Below are 22303 nucleotides of genomic sequence, written 5' to 3'. Positions count from 1 at the left end.
AACAATACATGCCATATGTATATGTGCTTTCAAGTCATCTGTTGACTTTAAGCAACCCCATGAATTTCACAGGGTTTTAAAGATAAGGAATGCTAGTTTCTTCCCTTGAAATATAGCCTGTACTTGATATTCCAAGTACAGGAAGTCCACAAGATACTAACAAGATAGGTTCTGTAGGTTTTTTGAATTAAATTGGATTTGTATGTAAATCAGAACAGGTACATTTCTAATTTTGAAAATTTTGGCTTGTTGTGGAAACAAGGATTGGTGGCAAAACTTCACTGGAGACTCCTTTTTCCATAATAACTCTTTGAGGACTGAATGTCCCTTCCTAGGAGTAGATTTTTCTCACTTCCTGTTCTCACCTCCATTCTTAACTTTGAGTCATTTGTAAGTCAGATGTTTGTAACTAGGGGACAGCCTGTATTACTAGAGCCTCCAAGATCAGACAGGATCTCATGCATTTAGAATACAATTAAAAAGTGCTTTTAAATTGCTTTAAAAGGTTAATCATTTCAAAGAAATCTTTTTAAAAATAGCTAACATGTCAATCTCATTAATAAGTCACCTACAATTTTCACATAGCACCAATATTGTAAAACATACATTTTATTATTTGGCCAAATATTACTAATCTAAGGGCCCTTCCACACAGCCCTATATCCCAGAAATCAAGGCAGAAAACCCCACAATATCTGCTTTGAACTCAGATAATGTGGGATTTTCTGCCTTGCTATTCCGGGATGTAGGGCTGTGTAGAAGGGCCCTGAGTCCACACTGCTATATAATCCAGCTCAATGAGGATTTTATATAACTGTGTGGAAGGGCCCTAATGCAACCAATGCAAAAGACAGAACAATGTTTTAGCCCAAAGAGTTAGAAAGATAAATGTACTACTGTATACCTTCAAGTCATTTTGATTATTGGGCATTATAACCAAGATGAAAGAAGTTAAACATTAAAAAACAACAACATGAGGGCAACCAGATTATTTCAGACACAGACTGCAGCCAGGAAATCAAAAGATGTTTACTTCTTGAGAAAAGATTTACATAGTTAAAGCAGTGGTATTTCCCGAAGTAATCTATGGATGCGAGAGTTGGACCATAAGGAAGGCTGAGAGAAAGACAGATGCTTTTGAACTGTGGTGTTGGAGCAAAATTCTGAGAGTGCCTTGGACCGCAAGAAGATTATTGCAGACGTAGACTGCAGCCAGAAAATCAGAAGACGTTTATTTCTTGGGAAGAGAGCGATGACCAACTTGATAAAATGGTTAATAGAGGCATCACACTGGCAACAAAGATTCGCATAGTTAAAGCAGTGGTATTCCACGTAGTAACTTATGGATGCAAGAGTTGGACCATAAGGAAGGCTGAGCAAAAGATGATAGACACTTTTGAACTGTGGTGTTGGAGGAGTCCATACTCCAGGAAATAAAGCCTGACTGTTCACTAGGGGGAAGGATATTAAAGGCAAAGATGAAATACTTTGACCACATAATGAGAATATAGGAAAGTCTGGAGAAGATAATGATGCTGGAAGAAAAGGAAGGAAAAAGGAAGAGAGGCCAACCAAGGGCAAGATGGATGGATGTTATCCTTGAAGTGACTGGCTTCACCTTGAAAGATCTGGGGGTGGCTACGGCCAACAGGGAGATCTTGCGTGGGATGGCCCATGAGGTCACAAAGAGTCGGAGACGGCTGAATGAATAAACAACAAAACAAATTAACTAATTGGAACAAGTTGAAATGGCTTTAAGCAGTTGAAAATCTTGTATATTTTGGTGAAAAAATCAATAAGGTTCCATAGGCTTTAATAAAAGCCTATTTTAACTGGATATTGGAATGAAATCAATATCGGCACCAAATGGACTTCCAAAGATAGGTATTCTACAAATTGAATGTAAGAGCAGAAAAAGGCCTTTGGCCTTCTCCATGTCCTCTTGCAGTTTTGCTGATCCCAAATGTTGAGAGATAGAGGACACATTTACCAGTAAACCTCTGCTTCTGAGCAGGCATATCTGTGAAAACATGTTCCTTCAGGTATCAAGGCTTCAAGCAATATAGGGCTTGGTCATCACCCTGAAATATTTTGGCAGACAGTGCAATTCCTGTAATACAGACATTAATATGGTATTTTTACTGTAGATTAGCCACCTACTCTATTTTTGTGCTTTACAATTTCAGAATCACCTTCAATTACCATTCAACACAGAGTACAAAACAGTGATCTAATCAGTTACCAGTTCATAGATTACTGTTGGTTCTTTAGCTAAACTAGTACCTACAAAGGTACATTTTGGTAAAAATTGTCTCAATAGTTAAAACAGAAAAATGTTGGACTACTAGTTCTAAATGGTGAGTGAGAAGCATAGGTTTGTGTTAAAGTAAGGATTAGAAGCATGAATTAGCATGAACATGTGATAAAATTCTGCTTCACGAAAGAAAGGTTGAGTGTCCAAATGAAGGTATGCAACTTCTAACAGAGATCCTGACCATTTTCTAGATAAATTATTACTTTTTGTAGATGGATTATTTCTATATTGAAATATTATATTCATTTTAATTCATTAATGAGATTAAATACTGCATGGTATAATCTGAGATGAATCAGAGATGCTTTCTGCTGAATAGTGAGCCATATTAGCAATAAAACCGTGCAAAACTGAAGATATCTTAATTTCCCTTGGAACTTCTTCTTTGGAAAACTTCCAAAGGAATGGCCTGAACATCTTGATCAAGTATTTTCCTTTGACCAGAATCTTGCAGGCCTTAATCCCCCACCCCACCCCACCCCCGCCTCTCATTTTTACAGCCCTGAATGCTCCCCAGGACATCTCTGCAAATCCTGTTTCCCCAAATGCTTTTAAAAAAAAAAACTGGTTAATTTTTGATCCTCAAATCACAAAAATTGGTCAAGGCCTCTCCAACATGACTCCTGGAAAAAATGGCTGGAAACAGCCAGGATAAACTAGTAGATTGTAATTTACATAGTATAACAGTACATTATCTGAGGAGAAGACAGGAGAAGAGGTTATCCATAGTTTACCTTGATAGAACAGTTACAGGAGAATAAGATCCTTGTTGGAGCAGACCAAATATGATGTAGCCCAGAATTTTTTCCCAAGTGGTCAACTAGATAATAGCACTTTCCTGTTCTTTTCCCTATTTCCTTATATTAATGAAGAGGCATATATTATATATAATTTTGTTTTGATACAATGAAATCCAACACAACAATGGCATCTTTCTAGTTATTCACTAAGTATATGTTATGACATGGGCACACATACTCATCAATGAGAAATTTATTTCCCTTATGGAAAACATAGTCTAGCAGAAAAGAAAAGCTATCTTCTGTGTATAATAAAAGTACGATAATTTCATACAACTTATATTTTTCTATCAGCTTTTTAAAAATGGGACACAATGATCTTGGTTATTTTTTCTATGGTTTTAAAGTGTTTAAAGAACTAACAAAATTATTTCCCTTATGTGGATGCCAAGAATGTTATGTGGATGCCTGCTCTCATCTTCCAAAGAGTTGCCAAACTCTTCAATCACTTTCATGAGCACTGGGCAAGTTGTTTGATGTCTGTACGCTGGGCATGTAATTATAGTTCTCTGTTTCTGCTCCCCCTCTCAAGTTCTTGTATCATCCAATAACCTCTGGCAACTATCCACTACTGAAGGGCAATGAAGTTGTCTACTAGATCAGCTGTGCCACTTAGATTAAAGCATTGTTGTACTTGTGGGCTTTATGAGTAGAAACGGATGAGAATGCTCATTCATTTTGGTTTTTTTACACAATGAAGTCACCAATATCAAACTTTTTTGCAATCTGTATGTACTGTAACTGACAACTGAACTAAATATCTCTCATGTGAACCAGAATTCAGAACACATACAATGTTGTCAAATGTGAAGAAAACAAGGGACTACTTTGCCAAAGCATCTAGAGTAGACATATGCTCATGGAAATTTCAATGCTATTTCAGTTGCATATGCTTCAAACTCAGGACTAAGTCTTCTATCTTCATAGCAGGCATTAAACACCAAATCTGGTAGTTTCTAACTTTTGTAAGAATACAGTTGATGCTTTACAGCAGGGGTCCTCAAACTAAGGCCCGGGGGCCAGATGCAGACTTCCAAGGTAATTTATCTGGCCCTTGCTCAGGGTCAACCTAAGCCTGAAATGACTTGAAAGAACACAACAACAACAACAACAATCGTATCTCCTCAACCAAAAGCAGGCCCACACTTTCCACTGAAATACTAATAAGTTTATATTTGTTAAAATTGTTCTTCATTTTAATCATTGTATTGTTTTCAAGTGTTTTTTGCACTACAAATACGATGTGTGCAGTGTGCATAGGATTTTTTTTCCCGAATTATAATCTGGCTCTCTAACAGTTTGAGGAACTGTGACCTGGCCCTCTGTTTAAAAAGTTTGAGGACCCCTGCTTTACAGCATGATGCTGTAAAGCAGGGGTCCTCAAACTAAGGCCCGGGGGCTGGATGCAGCCCTCCAACCCTTGCTCAGGGTCAACATAAGTCTGAAACAACTTGAAAGCAACAACAACAATATTATCAGCCAAAAGCAGGCCCACACTTTCCACTGAAATACTAATAAGTTTATATTTGTTAAAATTGTTCTTAATTTTAATTATTGTATTGTTTTTAAGTGTTTTTGCACTATAAATAAGATCTGTGCAGTGTGCATAGGAATTCATTCATTTTTTTTCAAATTATAATCTGGCCCTCCAACAGTTTGAAGGACTGTGACCTGGCCCTCTGTTTAAAACATTTGAGGATCCCTGATGTAGCGCATATATGACCACTCTTGTTATTTCATATGGATTGTTGTATGTTGTATGTATGTTGTATTTTCTGGAAGGAAGCTGTAGAGTTCTAGTTGCTGGCATTCCCTTATTGTCTCAAGGATTGGTCCACTCTCTTTCAATTAATTTAGTAAGGTATTCTGGGCTGGCAACTTTATATGAAGGATTCCAAATATTAATATGAAGTAATCTTCAGCATATTTTTGTAGGCTATTTCTACTTGAACAGTTTATGGAGAGTATGCAGTGGCTGTTTAAAAATCAACACTGGTACTTGTTGCTTGTTTTGACAACTAATACCACATCTATTTTCTGCTACGTGGCACATAATAAAGATCTCATTCAGTCCTTGAGCAAACCTAAGAAAATAGTTTTCTCTCTGTTGTTGTATGTTCTCAACTTAGTTTCTAACTTATGGTGACCCTAAAGAAAACCTATTACAGGGCTTTTTGTGGAAGATTTGTTTACAGAGGGTTTACTTAGTCTTCCTCTGCAGCTGAAAGAGTTTGACCTGTCCAAGGTCACCCAGTGGGATTCCATGGCTAAGTGCGAATTCAAACCCCGACCTCTAGAGTTCAATCCCAATGGTCAAACCACTTCATTATATTGGCTCTCGTATTACCTCTCATCCTGCAATTCATATTTTCGGTTTAAAACCGTGACTGTATGATTATGTTACTGCTTTCAAGTTTCCAATATAAAAACTGTCTTAACAATCATATTTGAAATGTAGCGGTATAACTTTATTTATCTCAGTGTTTGAAAGTATGTCTTCGTGCAAAACTTTGTGCATACACAATTTCTTAATGAAAAATGTCTACTAATATACATTGAGATTCTCAGTTCTTGTGGGTTTTTTCGGGCTATATGGCCATGTTCTGGAGGCATTTCTCCTGACATTTCGCCTGCATCTATGGCAAGCTTCCTCAGAGGTGAGGTTGAGATTATTTTTTGTATTTCATAAACTTCAGGGGGTTGTGTACATATTCACTGGAAGGAAGGGAGGTTGTATAAGACAACATATTAAGTGAGGAAAATTCATATAACTAAAACAACGAATTGGACTCAACAATTAATGATGACTGAGAACCAGTAGTGGACAAAGTGCAGTCATTCAGATGTTGCTGGATTGCCTGTGGCATGATTTCTGAACACTAGATATTTAAAGCTGCCAGAAATTATGAACTGCATATAGTCTTCCATTAAAAAGTCTTTTTACTTAAAAAAATTCTTTTGGAGCAATACATATAAATATTTTATTATCATTTTGAGATAAAATAGTCAACAATTTATTTTTCAAAGAAAATAAAATGTTGGGCAGAAAAAGGTTTGGTTTTTTTTGTTAGCTTTTCCTGGGCCTTCACACTTCTACTCAATGTCAGCTAATGCTGATTGGCACTGCAGCCCAGCATCTGAAGGGTCACACTTTGCCTGTTCCTGGTCAAGAGAAACAGAACAAAAGAGCTCCGATTACCATTTAGGGATCAGAAATGCTATACAGGTAACCTGGAACCAGTTGTAAAGTCTAGATAATGTTTTTAAACCTGAATAATTTATCATATATTTATCCCACTCTTCTTCCAAGAAATCCAAACAAATATTACTGACATCTGGGAGAGCGGATGAAAAGGAAGGAACACTGATACAAAGGTTAATATTACCAGGAGAAAAGATAACTGATAAGTTATATTACAACTATGTGGAGTGCTATAAATCCAGTAATAAAACCATTTTGGTGTACAGATTTTCTGTGTATTTTCATTATATTAATCCCTCCCAAAAGTCAGTTTTTGGACTTCACTCTATCTTTCTGCTTCTAGTGGAAAGGTAGCAGACAAAGCAGGAACTGCAAAAGACAAATCATTATTTGTTGGGAGATATAGTGAATCACTGTCATAATAGAATCACTTTAAGTAACCTATAGAACAGAATAGTAGTATATGATGAAACAGATCCCAAATGTTTATCGCATCCAGAAGCTTATGGACTTTCCTGCATGGCAGGGGTTGGACTAGATGTTCATGCAGTCTCTTCCAACTCTATAATTCTATGTATTTTCTTCTGAAACATTCTGAATAACTCCTAGTCCTTTTTCTTATAATCACCCACATCCTGACAGGAAACTGGTTTTGGGGAGTCACATTTTACTCTAGAATTTCTGAGTTGGACCCAGCTATTATTTATTTTTACAAACCACCCCCCCCCAACAGGTGAGACAAAATTAGATCCAACACATCTTTTGCATTTGTGTTGGCTACCTTTCTTACCCAATACAGTAGGACTGACTTATAGTCCACCTCAAATGAGTATGTGTTTTGAGTGTTCGGGTATTATAGATTATCTCTGATTCTACATTTCCAAACTTGGGACATTACTATGGTCTCCAATTTACTGGAATTGTTATCAGGATCAGAAAAATATCCCACATTGAGGCACTCAAGTATTTTTAATTGACCTGGATGCAAATCAGAAAAGAAATACATTTTATAGACTAGCAAACAATAAGTTACATTTATAGGAGAGTTTATATTTTTGTGAGACATTTATTCACATGCTTCTCAGTGACATCAATTATTTGGATCCATTTCAATTAGGCTTTCATCTAGAATATAGGACAGAGACAATTTTGGTTGCCTTAGTAGATGACATCTGCTGGGGACTTAAAAGGTTCTGGACCTTTTAGCAACTTGTAATACTATCAACCATGGCATCCTTCTGGACTGCTTAGCTGGACAGGATATTAGTGAAATTAAATTCAGTAGTGCCAAAACTTTCTGTTGGGTTGCATACAGGAAATCAACTTGACATCATGTCCTTTTGAGTATGGTGTTCAACAGAATTTTGTCCTGTCTCCTATTTCACTCAGTATCCAAATGTACCCAATGTGAAAGGTCATTCAGAGCTTTGGAGTTAGGTGTCACAAATGCTGGTAACACCCAGTCTCCTACCATCAAGGAGCAGCTGATAGTGACCAAGGTTAAATTAAATATTGACAAGATACTGCTGATTAGTAGAAAGTCCAGCTCAATGATTTCATATCAACCTATTTTGGTAGGAGCTGAAATTCCTCAAAATGTCTAGTTCGTTGCTTGGGAGTATTTCCCACATAGCAGGAATGTTATATTGGGAATCTTCCACAACTGTGCTTTGTTCATCAGCTACGACCTTTCCTGAATGCATTGAATTTGACAGCACTCGTGTATGCACTCATAAATCAAATGTTGAATCTTTCAATGCATTCCTGAAGAGTGTATGGAAACTTCATTTGCTACAAAATGTGGCAGGTAAGCTAACTGGTGCACAGTAATGTCATATCACTCCCATATTGAAACACTTACAATGATTACTACTTTTTACATCTTGTTAAGCATCTTACTTTTAACCACTAAAGTTTTAAATGGCTTTGTGCCTGGTTCCTGTCTAAGAGTGAATACCTGTCTTATTATTTATCTCCCCAGATGCTGGAAACTTCAGGAAATACTCTTTTGAGAATAGTGTTACCTATGGAGGTCCACTTCAAAGGGCTACTGGAGACTTCTGTGTTCCTCCCAGATTGTAGAATATACTGCCTTTGTATATGTTATCAGTCTGAGCAATCAATCAACTCTTGCTACTTTTACAACTCTTCAGAATGATCATTTAGATTTCTTTTCTGCTTACTTTTTTCTGTTGTTCCCACCTTGGGCATTCTTTTATGTTTAAAGGTAAGATAAAAATATAAAGTATTAATGAAATACATTAATATTTTCACTCTAGAAAGTGCATTTGTAGAAACAATTAAAGAGGCAATTAACCTATCACTAGCGTGGCTTACATATGAGCAGTGAATGGACTATACCTTAAGTTCCCAATTTTCACCACAACAAAACAACCACTGGATATATTCCTGCAGAAACAGACAAGTCCAGATATCCAACAACATATTGTATTATGATTTTATATATGTTGACACATAAAGTCCAAACAATTTTCAGCTACAGAGAAGTCACCCATTGGAATATCTTGGATGCTTCATATTACAGTATTTTAAAATGATTTGCAAGTTTACCAGTAATATATTTTACAACTATGTACAATTTATGTCTACTGCTACTTAAGTCATGGATAGATTAGTAGCAAAGCATATTGACAAGAGACCACTGTAACTCTGCTGCTTTCAACTAAGAATCCATACAACTGCTTTTGCATTACTATTTTCTCAGGACTCACTGTGGAGGTCTACTTCACTTAACAAAGCAAATAGGTTCTTCAGCATTGCTAAATTTCACATCACGGGCATAAATAGCATAAAAATATTACGGATAGATCCCCTGTACCATAGAAAATAACAACACTTCAACATGTTTTCCCCAACATTTCATCCAAAACAACATGCACATGTGAAACCATCAAGTCACATACATCCTGCATGAGTAAATAAAAAAAAACATTCTGAGTCTTAGAAAACTTGAAGGTTTCTTCCAAACTGTACCCATTAAATGACTTTTTCTTTTCACCAGTTTTCACTTTTCTTATATTTTTATATTAATGTTTTTAGAATATGCTAGGGGGCAGCTGTTGAGGAAGACTTATCTGCTCTTCTCTTTTCGGTTCTCACATGCTCAGTATGGGGTTCTGGAAACAGCTGCTGTTTAGGCAGAGATATACTGCTAAATTAGGACTGAATAGAGTAGAATCATGTTCTTTCCTTGCCCAAGTTTTATTGCATTCTTTACTACAGGTACTGTGCTGCAACATATTTGAAGTCCGTGTTTCTCCAGTTTTCCTTCAATATCTTTTGCATGCTTCCACTGTTAAAAGAAATCCAACCAGATAAAGGATAAGGAGGAAAATGCATGCTAGATATGCATAGAAAGACTTTGTGAGACAGAGCTTCTTTATTAACTGAAATATGACTTCAGCCGAAGGTTTGCTGACTGAAATAATGGCTACTGACTGACTGACTAAAGTATGGTTGTATAGCAGTTAAAATGTTAAGGACTCCAAGTCAATTTTAAGCACATCAATTTTAGTGCTATAGAGATAATGAAACAATCTGCAAAGTATTCACTGTGACATATGGTATACTAAGTCTGATGGCCACAAGCAAAAGGGTAAAACAGGCAGCCTAGTGAGCAATTCTCTGCCTTGTTTGCTGTGCTGCAACCTAAGTGATTATTTTCTCCATAGGAGCCACACCTTCAGAACAGACATTCTTGACATATGCTCTCATTCTGGTACAGCTAACTCAGTTTACTGAAGAAAAGAAATTTTAATAACCATTTTAAAAATGTAATGAGCTGATTATGACATGTAGGTACAAGGAATATGAAAACAATGTTTAACGCACAATCAATATGCCTGCAAATGTGTTAAGATACCAAATAGGTGAATGCCCAACAGACTTAAGAAGCTAACAGACATACACAAAAATGGGTTCTGAATACCATCTGTTATGTGAGATAATTTTCAGAGTTTAAACTCTCTAGACATTAGGAAGCTAGGTTTCACATAGAGATTTGTATATCCAGCTTTACAGCTCTCAAAAAATAATGGAGATTTTGTAAAAGGAACCAGACAAAAGGTTAAACTAGTGAGTTTAAAGGGGTTACAACATAGACAGTTCGACCTGCCAAGTCACCAACTGAAAAAGAATGTCTTCTTTTCATCAGATCCCACACAGAGTCACATCCATGACAAAGCAACTACTTCTATAGATTTGAAAGTCCTCCTTTGGTAAGCTATTTGTTTATTTATTTATTTAGAGCTTTTATATCCCGTTCTTCTCTACCCCTGTGGAGGGACTCAGAACGGTTAACAGCAAAATCCAATGCTATACAATAAATAACATCATAAAATAACATACAACAAATAAGTTCTAAAACACATATAAAACAATTCATCACGTTAGATGAAACAGAAAAGACCTATTTCAAGTTTGCAGGAAGTCAAACTTAAGGTATCAGATATCTGCTTCTTATTTGGGAGAGTTTGAAACTGTTTCTGAGAAGTACCAAATATATTCATGTATAAGTCAGGACAAGTTTTGAAGCCAAGATTATGGTTTATCATATGACCCATGGATAAATGGAAGGTTATCCACAGAAAAAGGAAAGCACCAATGATTTTGTCATTTCACTGCCTAGTCCAGAAGTAGCATCAAGGTGGAAAGTGAAGGGGTTGGTGGTTCTTATTGATTCTTCTAGAAAAAAAGCAAACTTTTCTTTCACCAATCTACTTGGAGAAGGGAATTATTCATTTTTAATATGAGTTAAGGTACAATCCTTAGATTGACCCATGGATAGGTCAATCCAGTTTTTGGGGTTAATTTTTTGCTGACATTTCTAGACTTATAGATAAGCATATAGGGTATACAGTTTAGAATTCCGTGTAAGGCTTACAATATAAACCTGCTGTGGGCAAAGTGTTGCCATTGGGCTAAATGCCGCCCACAGGGGTCATTTTTGCCCCAAATGGCCTCTAATGGGTTCACCATATTCTGCTCCCCCCCCCCCCTTTGGTGGCCATTTTAAATTCAGGAGCAGTCTTTTGAGAAAAAAAAAAAAGAACAAAGGGCTGCTCCAGGGCCTAAAATTGTCAAGGGGTTTTTAAAACATGGCGGAAATCTCTAGCTCCACTCCTAGAAGATATTGGAGGGCATTTTGGGGTAGTAAAGACTCGCCCAAGTCTCCTATGGGGCTAATGCAACCCCCTAACTTCCTACAGTTATCCACCCTTGGTGTAGACAAAAGATGGCGGAAAGATGCCCCAAACCAGCTATTCTTGGAGATACATTATTCAACCAAACAAAGTTGATTAACACTAGGTAAAACACTTTGATCTCAAAAACTTTTGAAAATTCAGACAATAGATATCCAATGACAATTTTAAAAAATAAGACAAACACGTCAATCTTAAAAGAACTAAATGACATGCAGTTTGGTGTTTCATTTTTTGACAGCAAAATTTAAAACTTCCAAAATCTTACCAAAAAATCACTGTATCTTAAATAAAAATCATAGGTAGTTTGTAAACAGCATAGGAATTGAATGCTACTTCAGAAACACCTGTGGAGATCATCTGAAAACTTCAGTTAGTGCAGAATGGAATAGAGTTGCCACTCATGGAATCAGTTATTTTGAATGCATATCCAAGTACTGAGTCAGCTACAGATGCCAGCCATTTAAAGTTTTGATGATAATCTTTAATGCCTTGAATAGCAGAAAACCTATCTACCTGAAGGAGCAGCTGTTCCTGAATTTTCCTGCCTATTATAAAGACCATATCAAGTCATGGCAGAGGTCTCCAAAATTGTTTCTTCCCTGGAAAAATTATGAAAGTGGATAATGGAATATTTTGTTTTAGAAAGTTGAAATGTTCAAGAGAACAGATGGAATTATGCATCAGGGTTTTTTGGGCACTGTGAAATCATTGTATAACAAGAGTACTACAATATAACAATTGCACAAGTGGGTGCAGATTCTCAGCCCCTGCTGAACCATGTGGCAGTGCCTTCAATGTACTTCTTTATTCAGTGAAATTGTGGGTATGTCTCTGAATATTCCCCACAGGACAACAGGACTATAAACTAGCATCCTTGCAGATAAATCTGGTATTAAGAAAGATGGTGCAGCATAAGCAGTGTGCATAAATCCCATGAGTGTAGATTAATGCTATGTGAGTTGAATATAGAATCGTGGCAGAAGTGTTGCCTCAAAATGATTTCTAAAAACTATGCAACAGGAAGATTATAATGTATGTTTACACACAGTATTAGATCACTGCAATCCCTAGACTTGATTTCCTTTTCTCTGTTCTTTTAATAGAACAAGCATTTAATATCTGTGTGACATAATAGAAAAGCAGAGGAGAAAAATTATGTTTTCTTTAAGAACTGTTGATGGTTTTATCTGTTTTTATTACTTTTAACCTACTCTCAACAAACAGGGAAAAATGAAAGATTTTTAATAGGGACTCTTTTCAAATGAAGATGCAAAATCCTTAATCGTAACAAAAAAACAATTAAAAGTGAGTACAATTCATAATTATTGTCTAAATAAATTCTACTTTTAGTAACTTATAAATGATAATTTAATGCCAAGCCAAATTATACATAATACCCAAAGTACCAAAGTGATTTTCAATGAGTAAATGATGCTAACATTACATTTCCACCCAATTGTTCTGAAAATGTCTGTCCCTCCTCAACTGAAAAAAAAAAGAGTGGAAGAAGTCATACCCACATTGTTTCAAAGCTACAAAATATCTTTCCTATCATCTTTTTTATTATTCTCCCTCTTTCAATGTTATTTTTAAAATCTTAATAAAAAACTATTATATAAAAAAGCTACAAAATATTTGCATGTCTTATTGTCTCTAGAAGCCTTTATTCACAGTCTTTATATCCGTTTGTTATTTAGATTTTATTGCTGGTCATTAACATTCTTATATTTTAATGATGTTTCAGCTGATTTGTTTCAGTTGTAGAAATTCATGGTTTTAATGACTGTTTTAATTTTGAAATTTGTAAATTTCATGAGTATTTATCAAGCAGCATATAAACTTGTGAAAATAAACAAACAGCACTTGATATAGAATCATATGATCATTCTTTAGTCATCTTCCTTCTTTGATGTTTGTTCTTATGTCAACATATCCAATGTTTCTATGATCATTTTACAAGAATCACATACTGATTTTATTTCCCTAAGATTCTGACAGACTCTGATTTTAACAAAAAGAAAAATAACTGAAATAGGAAATATGTGTGCAAAACATGGATCTATATTAAATAAAAGTATGTTTCAAGGATTTTTTTTAGAATTGTTGTATCTTGGCCTTCTTTTAGCCAAACTTCAAGCACCTTTCATCTTACCACAAAGACTATAGAAGATCCTGTGAAGCTGAAATACTGATTCTAAATTTAATCAAAGTGCTCTAAGGAGGTGCAGATTTTTAAAAATCTGCACCTCCTTAGGAGATGTTTTTGAACAACAAAGCAAGAACACTGTCCAATTACCTAGTCAAAGTTAGTACAGAAACTCAGGTTTTTCACAAAATCTTTCGTTTTAATTGGGCAGACAATCCCGCCAATTCCCTTGTTATTCAAAGGGACTTTTAAGGATATATTGTCCTTTTTATGTTTTATGGTATGTATACTCTTTTAATTATAATATTTTAATGTATTCAACTGATATATTATTCAATTGTGTTTCAGATAACTGTATATCTACATTTTAATCAGAAATTCTGTATAGTTTTTAATCTGTATTGGTTTAGATATGTTGCTAGCCGCCTTCAGTCCCATTATTGTGAAGAAGGGAGGATATATGTGAATAAAATAAACAAATGTATACAAAAGAAATTATAACCACATATACTTACTAAAAAGAATTAAGCCAAACAACCCGGATTGACTTTAATGCAAGTACTGTCCTCCTTTGAATAGAGAAGCAAAAGGAGAGAGCTTAGTTTATCCTTGGAAAACCTAAAGAAAATACCAGCCACCACTATCCTCTCTGCTCTGACAATGCTTCCAGCCTTTTCAAAGGCTTGGACAGAAAAATGGTGGTGGCAGCATATATTTTATGCTTCCCCTTAAATTACTGGTGTTTTCTCCTTTTGGTGGAAAGAACTTCAATTTATCCAAGGGTAAGCTCAAGATCTATAATTTTGGCCCCAAACCTTGTCATGACTCATATGTGAATAGAGATTATTTGTTTTATTCAGTTTTATTAATAACCATAATTTTAACCATTGGAGTTTAAACGAAATTTCAATTGACTCTAGTGCTCAAACTATCAAGAGCAGGTCACATGATGTTTACTCGTTTTAATGTTTATATGTTTTATATTTCATATGCTAAACTTTCATATAGTTTTATATTGATTGTTACATTCTTGAGTTATATTCCATCTTATTTATTATTACTAGTTTTATTTCTGGTGATTTAAATTGTATTTTATTATTATTTATGTTATTGTTTTGTTGTAAGCTGCTCCGAGTCCCTTTGGGAGATGGGACGGGATATAAATAAAGCTTCATTCATTCATTCATTCATGCAGTATTATCTGGAAAAGTCATCATTTCTGCCCAGAGATCTATTCACACATTCAAAACAGAAAACATTTTCTAGAGAAAAGGAAATTTGCAGTCAATGTCAACTCAATGAAGAACCACTTTAGCATGTGAACTGTCAAACATTTTGGTTAAAACATTTTGAATGAAGAGCAACAGCCAAGTAACCTATACATTTAGACCAAATATTAAAGCCAAAATGTTCAGGACATGCATCAAATACACCATTCATAAATTAATCTCCTCTTTCATTTTGATTAGTATTCCTCCCCCTAGTAAATCTACAGAAATGTGTCCATAACTCCCTAGGTCTAATATTCTCTATGTTCTAAGCTTCATAATCATTTGAAAAGGTATGGGACACCATAAGTCACTTTCTATATAGATCTGTAATCCCATTCCTGCTACTACAAGTATTTTATGGAGAGATTCTCTGACTTAAGGGTGATTTTAGAGTAAGAATGTGTAAGTAACACACTCCTTTAAGTAACAGCCAGGCTGTAAGCCATTTGGAAATTGATGTCCTGATTGTGATAGACCATACAGGTTCAAAATAGGTTTCTACAGTGACTTATGGACCCATCGCCAAAACTCTGCTTCTCTGGAAGACAATCATCCTCAGCCACAAGGGATCATCTACAATGATGATGATGTGGCTCTAATTTCTTGACAAAAGTCATTGTCAATGCTTAATATTCTGCACATGTAACAACTCTCCCACATCTTAAAATATGTACTTTGAACAGCTACCATTGAAGATGACTTATATGCTAAAAATCACATTGTGCATTGTAAATATTAGTGCCTCTTTAAAAGGAAAAAATATGCTTTGTTCGATCAATTTTCCTTATAAAGACGACAGCCACTGAATGCTAGGAACAAAGTTTTCCCTAGGCAATGCCTTAGTTTAATGGAGTAAAAACATGTGACCATATGCTCCCTCCTTTCTACCTTTCCTGTGTTCAGTTTATTTACATGCAGACACTTCTCCTTAAGCCAGTTAATGTAAGTTTCTGGTTTTCTAGATATTTTGATCTCCCAGGAAGTGTGGAGAACTATTAGAAGAACTGGAAACTGAAGCCAAAATCTCTGGAGGACCAAAAGCTGAGAATCACTGGCCTAAGTCATGGCTTACTGTTCCAGTATGATATGGACTTGATATCCGTATTGGACTTGATATCTATATTTCACTTACCCATGACCAAATATTTTCCTCCCATAAGTGTTTAGGGGCCTCTCTAGGTCCTCCAGTGCTATTCTGTGACAAAATTAGGTTCACTATTACACATGGTTTAAGATACCCACTGGGAGTCTTGGAAGATATCTCCAGCCACCGTATTCTACTTCTGTCGTCTAAAGAAACCTATACACACTAGTTAAGTGTGATGAATATTTAGAATGTATTATGTCTACACTTGCTTTATAATTCTCATCCTGCAGAAAAATTCTTGTTATATACCTTTTATTGTAAAGAAATCTTTGTTGACTATAACTGTGCACAATGCTTTAATTGTCAGTGTACCTGGCTAGTTTGCACATACTTTATGCATTTAACATTTAGTGAATAAGCTACCATCTTTAGACTTCGCTAGAAAATCCTGAAGTAGAAGATTTCTACTGCCTGAATCAATGCGTATCTAATTAAGAATGTTTCCCTGACTTGCCATTTAGAAAGCAAATTGTTATTTGAAATGTTATAAAGATTCTCGTTTTTCCCGGTAGTTCAAACACGTTATCAAAAATATTTGCCTCAAGATAGAATCAATCAACTGCACTTATTTGGTTTACATATGGTAGTCAAATAAATTCAAATCTTTACTTGTATTGGCATAATTGTAAACATATTAAAATAGAGTAGTCTATGCACATGGAACCATAAAAATCATTATGTCAGTCACCCTTGTGGACAAATTCAAATTTTGAAATTCTGCATAAGAGATACTCAGCTTACAGTGAACTACCATCATCTACATTACTAAGTAGTATCACTATATATCTAAAATAGACATTTACCACATTTCCATTGTATCTGACTGTGAAATATCTAAAACTATTTTACCTAATTTTATTGGATTTTAGAAATACAACTATAATGAAAAAATGACAGGAATGAGAAAGAATAAAATAAAAAGGGAAGGAGAAGTACATAGGATATAAACAAGATATACACGGACACAAACTAACCACATTTCTCAAAATTTATTTTTTGAAATTGCCATCAAAATAGATGCTCACGCTTCACTAAAGCAGTAAGATCTTGTTATCACTGAATGATCAATAGTGGATATTTATCTTTCCAACACTAAGGTATGAGCCTTTTTGCAACAGTAAAGGAGAACTAGAGCAAGCAACAATATGGGAAGACTTGTCATTCTTTATGGCAATTTGCACTTTTTTACCTATTCATATTATCAGATGAACATTTTTGCAAATTAGAATGTGCATTTTCGCTTTTCCTTCTTATGATAAGCAATATAGAAACAATTTTGAATGAATCAGACTCTAGCAAATACCAATTGCAGAATAAATACTTCCAATAAAAACATTCAAGGATATCTATCAAAACTTTTCATGAGAAGCCCTGCAAATATAGTGCATCACTCCTATAGTCCACCGATCTATTCTCACATCAACTTTCCTTTAAAACTCAAGCAAACCCTGTTTTCAAATCACAAGCATCACACCTTACGACTACACTAATTTTCAGTTTAGAAGAAGGATTATATATACTTGAAATAAATATAATTAAATGTAGCTGTTTCTAATGTCGCCAACTAGGCAACTCTTTTCGGATTGGACTTTGTATCACCTGGCTTTTTAGTAGATTATTTTTACTCCATTGCAGTTAACACTGTGAATAAATCTTCCTTGCATCAAAACACTTTTAGTACATGTAAAAAGAATTAAACCAAAATAGTATTTCTACCTGTTTCAATCCACCAGTCAGTTTCTGGATGAAGTTGCTGCTATTTTTCATTCTGTAGTATCACCCTTTCCGTATGCAATGCTCAAGTGAACCAAGATTTCTTCTCAGTTAATTGCATTTGTCGTTTTTGATTCACATACTGGAGAAATAATTGTGTCCAATGCATAGTTCCCTCTGAGGAAGGCTATCATTCTTTCCATATCGAAGTTATTCCTGTGTCACTTGATGAGACATTATACTTTGGCAATTTGTTTCCATTCTACATTACATCTTCACAATTGAAGAGACCATTTGCTCTTATTTGTGTCACTAATAGTTTCCCTGTCAAGGAGTGGGGGTGGGGGGAGAGGCAGCTGTTACAACAAAGAAGTAGAAGAAATCGTAGTTAGATAGGGTGCTTGTGTGTGGTCTAAGATCATGCTGTTTATGGGCCATATTTATCTGAATAGCTCATTGTTTACTCTTTACTTGCTTGTGTGCCCTCCAGCATCTCCCTCCTTCATGCTTCTCAATGTATAATTCCTCTCCCCACCCTCATTTTCAGGATAAAAAAGCAACAATAGTACTAGACTGTACCACTTTTTCCTATTCTGAAGTCAAATGCAAACACTATGCATTTGTTCTCTCTAAAAACCCTTAAGCATTAATTTTGCACAGTGTGTACAAGAACATATGTCCAGCATCATCCACTGAAAATAGTTGTTCATTCTGTCCAAGGGCTGCAAGCACCACAATTCTCTTAAACTACACACACACAGGTCCTATCTTATTGTGGAAACAATTTATAGGCCTTATGACCACGCACATGGAAAGCATCACACTCACAATCTCCCTTTCCTATTGGCCAAGCCTTGGATACAGTTGTGATTAATAGATAATTGGAATTAACAAGTACGGGTAGGGCATGTGACTTTGAATCTCATAGGGGGGAAAATCTAGTGCATCTCTATATTTGGTTTAGTATTTGACTTTAAAAAATCTCATTCCTTAGGCTGAAAAAAATTTCTCCACCTTTCTACAAAAACATACATCCTACACAACATTGTCCTGTAAGTATGCCCTTGCTTCATTCCTTTGCTCCTCCCTCTCCATCCCTGCCAAACTGGGAGAGCTAGCTTCTGTCATACACTTTAGGACCTTTCAACAGCATCTGCCAAGGAATGAAGACTATGTATTAGGAGCTATATGAAAACACCATAGTCAAGATAAGCCAGGCCACGCCAACAGCATTAAGATTAGTCCCCCATGATGACAAGAGACTCCTACACACAAGCCCCTCCCTCTTCTCCAGACTATCATCCTTCACACACACACAGAGAAAGAGAGTGCAGTGGCTCCTCCTATTTTTCAGCACATCCTTTGCTAGCTCATTCCCAGCCAGCCATCTCATGGGAAGGAAGAGACCTCAGCCTTTTTACTTACAACTTTGCATCTACTGTGCTGGCAACAGGATATCCCCTAATATGTTTGTCCTTTCCTTCACTCAGAATAGGAAAGGGGAAAAATCCTCTCTGTGTAAATTTTATCTATTTAGATTTTAAGTCAGTTAATATTCCTCAACATTCAAAACAAACACAAGCACAGGAATTGCGTCTTTCTCTCCTTCTGCCCCAAACAGTTCACTCTTTTGCAATGATCAGCTCTGGGCTCTTCCACAGTAATATAACCCAGAATATTAATATAGATAATCCACAATATCTGCTTTAAACTGGATTATCTGAGTCCATACTGCCATATAACCCAGTTTGATGTGGATTTTGTACAACTGGGTGGAAGAGAGCTGTGTATCTTTTCTTTCTTCTGAAGAAAATGAGTCTCAACAGCTCCGTTCCTTAAGAGGCCTCAGTCTCTTAGACTCATTGCTGTTGCATTCATTCAGTGAGAGGTGGAAAATATCCTTCCTCCCTTCCAAGGCCCCTTCCACAAAGCTGAATAAAATCCCACGTTTTCTGCTTTAAACTGGGATATATGGCAGTGTGGACTCAGCCAACCCAGTTCAAAGCAGATATTGTGGGATTTTCTGCCTTGATATTCTGAGTTATATGGATGTATGGAAGGGCACTGGGTTATATGGCTGTTTGGAAGCCCCCCAAGGCTTCTAGAGCCCCTTCCACATAGCTGAATAAAATCGCACATTATCTGCTTTCAACTGGGATATATGGCAGTGTGGATTCAGAGCCCTACTACACAGCCATATAACCCAGAATATCAAGGCAGAAAATCCCACAATATCTGCTTTGAACTGGATTATATGAGCCCATGCTGCCATATATTCCAGTTCAAAGGAGATAAAGTGAGGTTTTATTCAACTATGTGGAAGGGGCTCTAGAAGCCTTGGGGTCCTTCAACACAGCCATACAACCCAGTGCCCTTCCACACAGCCATATAACTCAGAATATCAAGGCAGAAAATACCACAATATCTGCTTTGAACGGGGCTGGCTGAGTCCATTACTGCCATATATCCCGGTTTAAAGCAGAAAATGTGGGATTTTATTCAGCTGTGTGGAAGGGGACTTGGAAGGATATTATCCGAGTGTGGACATAGGGGGGGGGGGGGTTACCATGACCTCCTCCTCCTCTCAACGACTTGTTTTCTTTGGTCTTTAAAGCTGGAAGAGGGGCCCTTGCTCTCAAACTCAGGGCCCCTCCACACAGCCATACAACCCAGTATATCAAGGCAGAAAATTCCACATTATCTGAGTGTGGACTCCTTAAAACACAATATTGTAATTCCGGGGGGGGGGGGGGGGGACCACGACCTCCTCCTCTTCCTCCTCCAAACACAAGCACAGGAATTGCGTCTTTCTCTCCTTCTGCCCCAAACAGTTCACTCTTTTGCAACGATCGGCTCTGGGCTCTTCCACAGTCATATAACCCAGAATATTAATATAGATAATCCACAATATCTGCTTTGAACTGGATTATCTGAGTCCACACTGCCATATAACCCAGTTTGATGTGGATTTTATACAACTGGGTGGAAGAGGGCTGTGTATCTTTTCTTTCTTCTGAAGAGAATGAGTCTCAACACTTCCTTTCCTTAAGAGTTGTTTTCTTTGGTCTTTAAAGCTGGAAGAGGGGCCCTTGTTCTCAAACTCAGGGCCCCTCCACACAGCCATACAACCCAGAGTTATCAAGGCAGAAAATCCCACAATATCTGCTTTGAACTGGGTTACCTGAGTCCACACTGCCACACATTCCAGTTCAAAGCAGAGCATGTGGGATGTTATTCAGCTGTGTGGAAGGGGCCTCACTCCGAAAGACAAACAAACACCCGATTTCCCCCTGCAGCCCTCCCCCCGCCCTTTCTTCCCCGTCACGTCGCTGGATCGTGATAGATGTGTGTGTACGTGTGGACGCAGCATTCCGTGAACGGCAGCCCTCCCTTGTTCTCCTCATTGGCGACGCATCCCCCGTTGGGCACGTACACAAAACAACCCCCCCCCCCTCTTTTCTCCCTTTCTCTCCCTCAACTATATAAATAGAGATCTATACGCGAGGAAATAACTTGGCGGGGCTCTGCTCACCTCAAACCGGCTCTTGGTGACCCCGTTCATTTCCCTCCTCATGGTGTAGGCCCGGCAGGGGTCGGCTCGGGTGAGGAGGCCGGGCCAGGCCCAGCCGAGCCGGGCCAGGCCGAGGAGGGCCTGGCCCCCCACCTCCTCCTCCTCAGCGGCGACGAGGAGAGCGGCTGCGGCCTCGTCCTCCTCCTTCCCTTCGGCCTCAGCACAAGAGCGGCGCAGGGAGGAGAAGGAGGAAGGTGGCGCTGGAAGGGGAGAAGAGCAGGACCGCGGCCCGCCTCAGAAAGCGAGAGAAAGGCCGTCGGGAAGAAGGGTGGGGTGAGGCGGAGGGGACTGGGAGCTCCCTCCTGTCCCTCGAGAGGAAAGGCAACGGTGGGCAGAGGAAGGACGCAGCCTGGCCGGCCTCCCTCCCTCCGCAGAAGCAGCAGCAACTACAACTACTTCTTCTTCCTCTTTGCCGTCGTCGTCGTCTTCTTCTTCAACCCAAAACAAAAACACTCCGCACCTGCCAGCAACAGCGCCGCTCATTGGATGAGGGCGGCGCAGACCGAGGGGGAGGGGGGAGGGGGCGCGCGACGCCGAGGACAACAGGGCGCGCGCACGCCTCTCTGCCTGCCTGGATTGCTTTGTTGTCCTTTCAGGCTCCTTAGGGTTGCAATACATGGAGAGAGAGTTGCCAGATGCACAAGATGGGTTTAGAAAAGGCAGAGGAAGGAGAGACCAATTGCCAATATCCGCTGGATAATGGAGAAAGACAGGGAGTTTCAGAAAAACATCTATTTCTGTTTGATTGACTATTTTAAAGCCTTTGACTGTGTGGATCAGGGGTCCACAAACTTTTTAAACAGACGGCCAGGTCCCAGTCCCTCAAACTGTTGGAGGGTCGGATTATAATTTGAAAAAAAAAAACATGAATGAATTCCTATGAACACTGCACAATGTTAACAAATATAAACTTA

At 37.5% G+C, this 22303-nt stretch overlaps 1 protein-coding gene across 2 annotated transcripts in view; it reads right to left on the bottom strand.

Annotated features, from left to right (window-relative positions):
- Positions 1 to 21893, bottom strand: part of FBXL20 (F-box and leucine rich repeat protein 20) — a 79029-nt gene extending 57136 nt beyond the window's left edge. The window contains exon 1 of one of the 2 annotated variants that reach the window (XM_060781082.2): positions 21351 to 21893. In XM_060781082.2, the coding sequence (XP_060637065.1) occupies positions 21351 to 21392 (42 nt within the window). In that variant the 5' untranslated portion in view covers positions 21393 to 21893. The remainder of the gene's footprint in view (positions 1 to 21350) is intronic. The other variant, XM_060781083.2, reaches the window with a different exon arrangement.
- Between the last annotated feature and the right edge of the window lie 410 nt (positions 21894 to 22303).

Source organism: Anolis sagrei, chromosome 6, assembly GCF_037176765.1.
Source record: "Anolis sagrei isolate rAnoSag1 chromosome 6, rAnoSag1.mat, whole genome shotgun sequence".
In the NCBI taxonomy this organism is placed as follows: domain Eukaryota; kingdom Metazoa; phylum Chordata; class Lepidosauria; order Squamata; family Dactyloidae; genus Anolis; species Anolis sagrei.
Note: the sequence above shows the minus strand (reverse complement) of the source record. Positions and strands in the feature narration are given on the sequence as shown.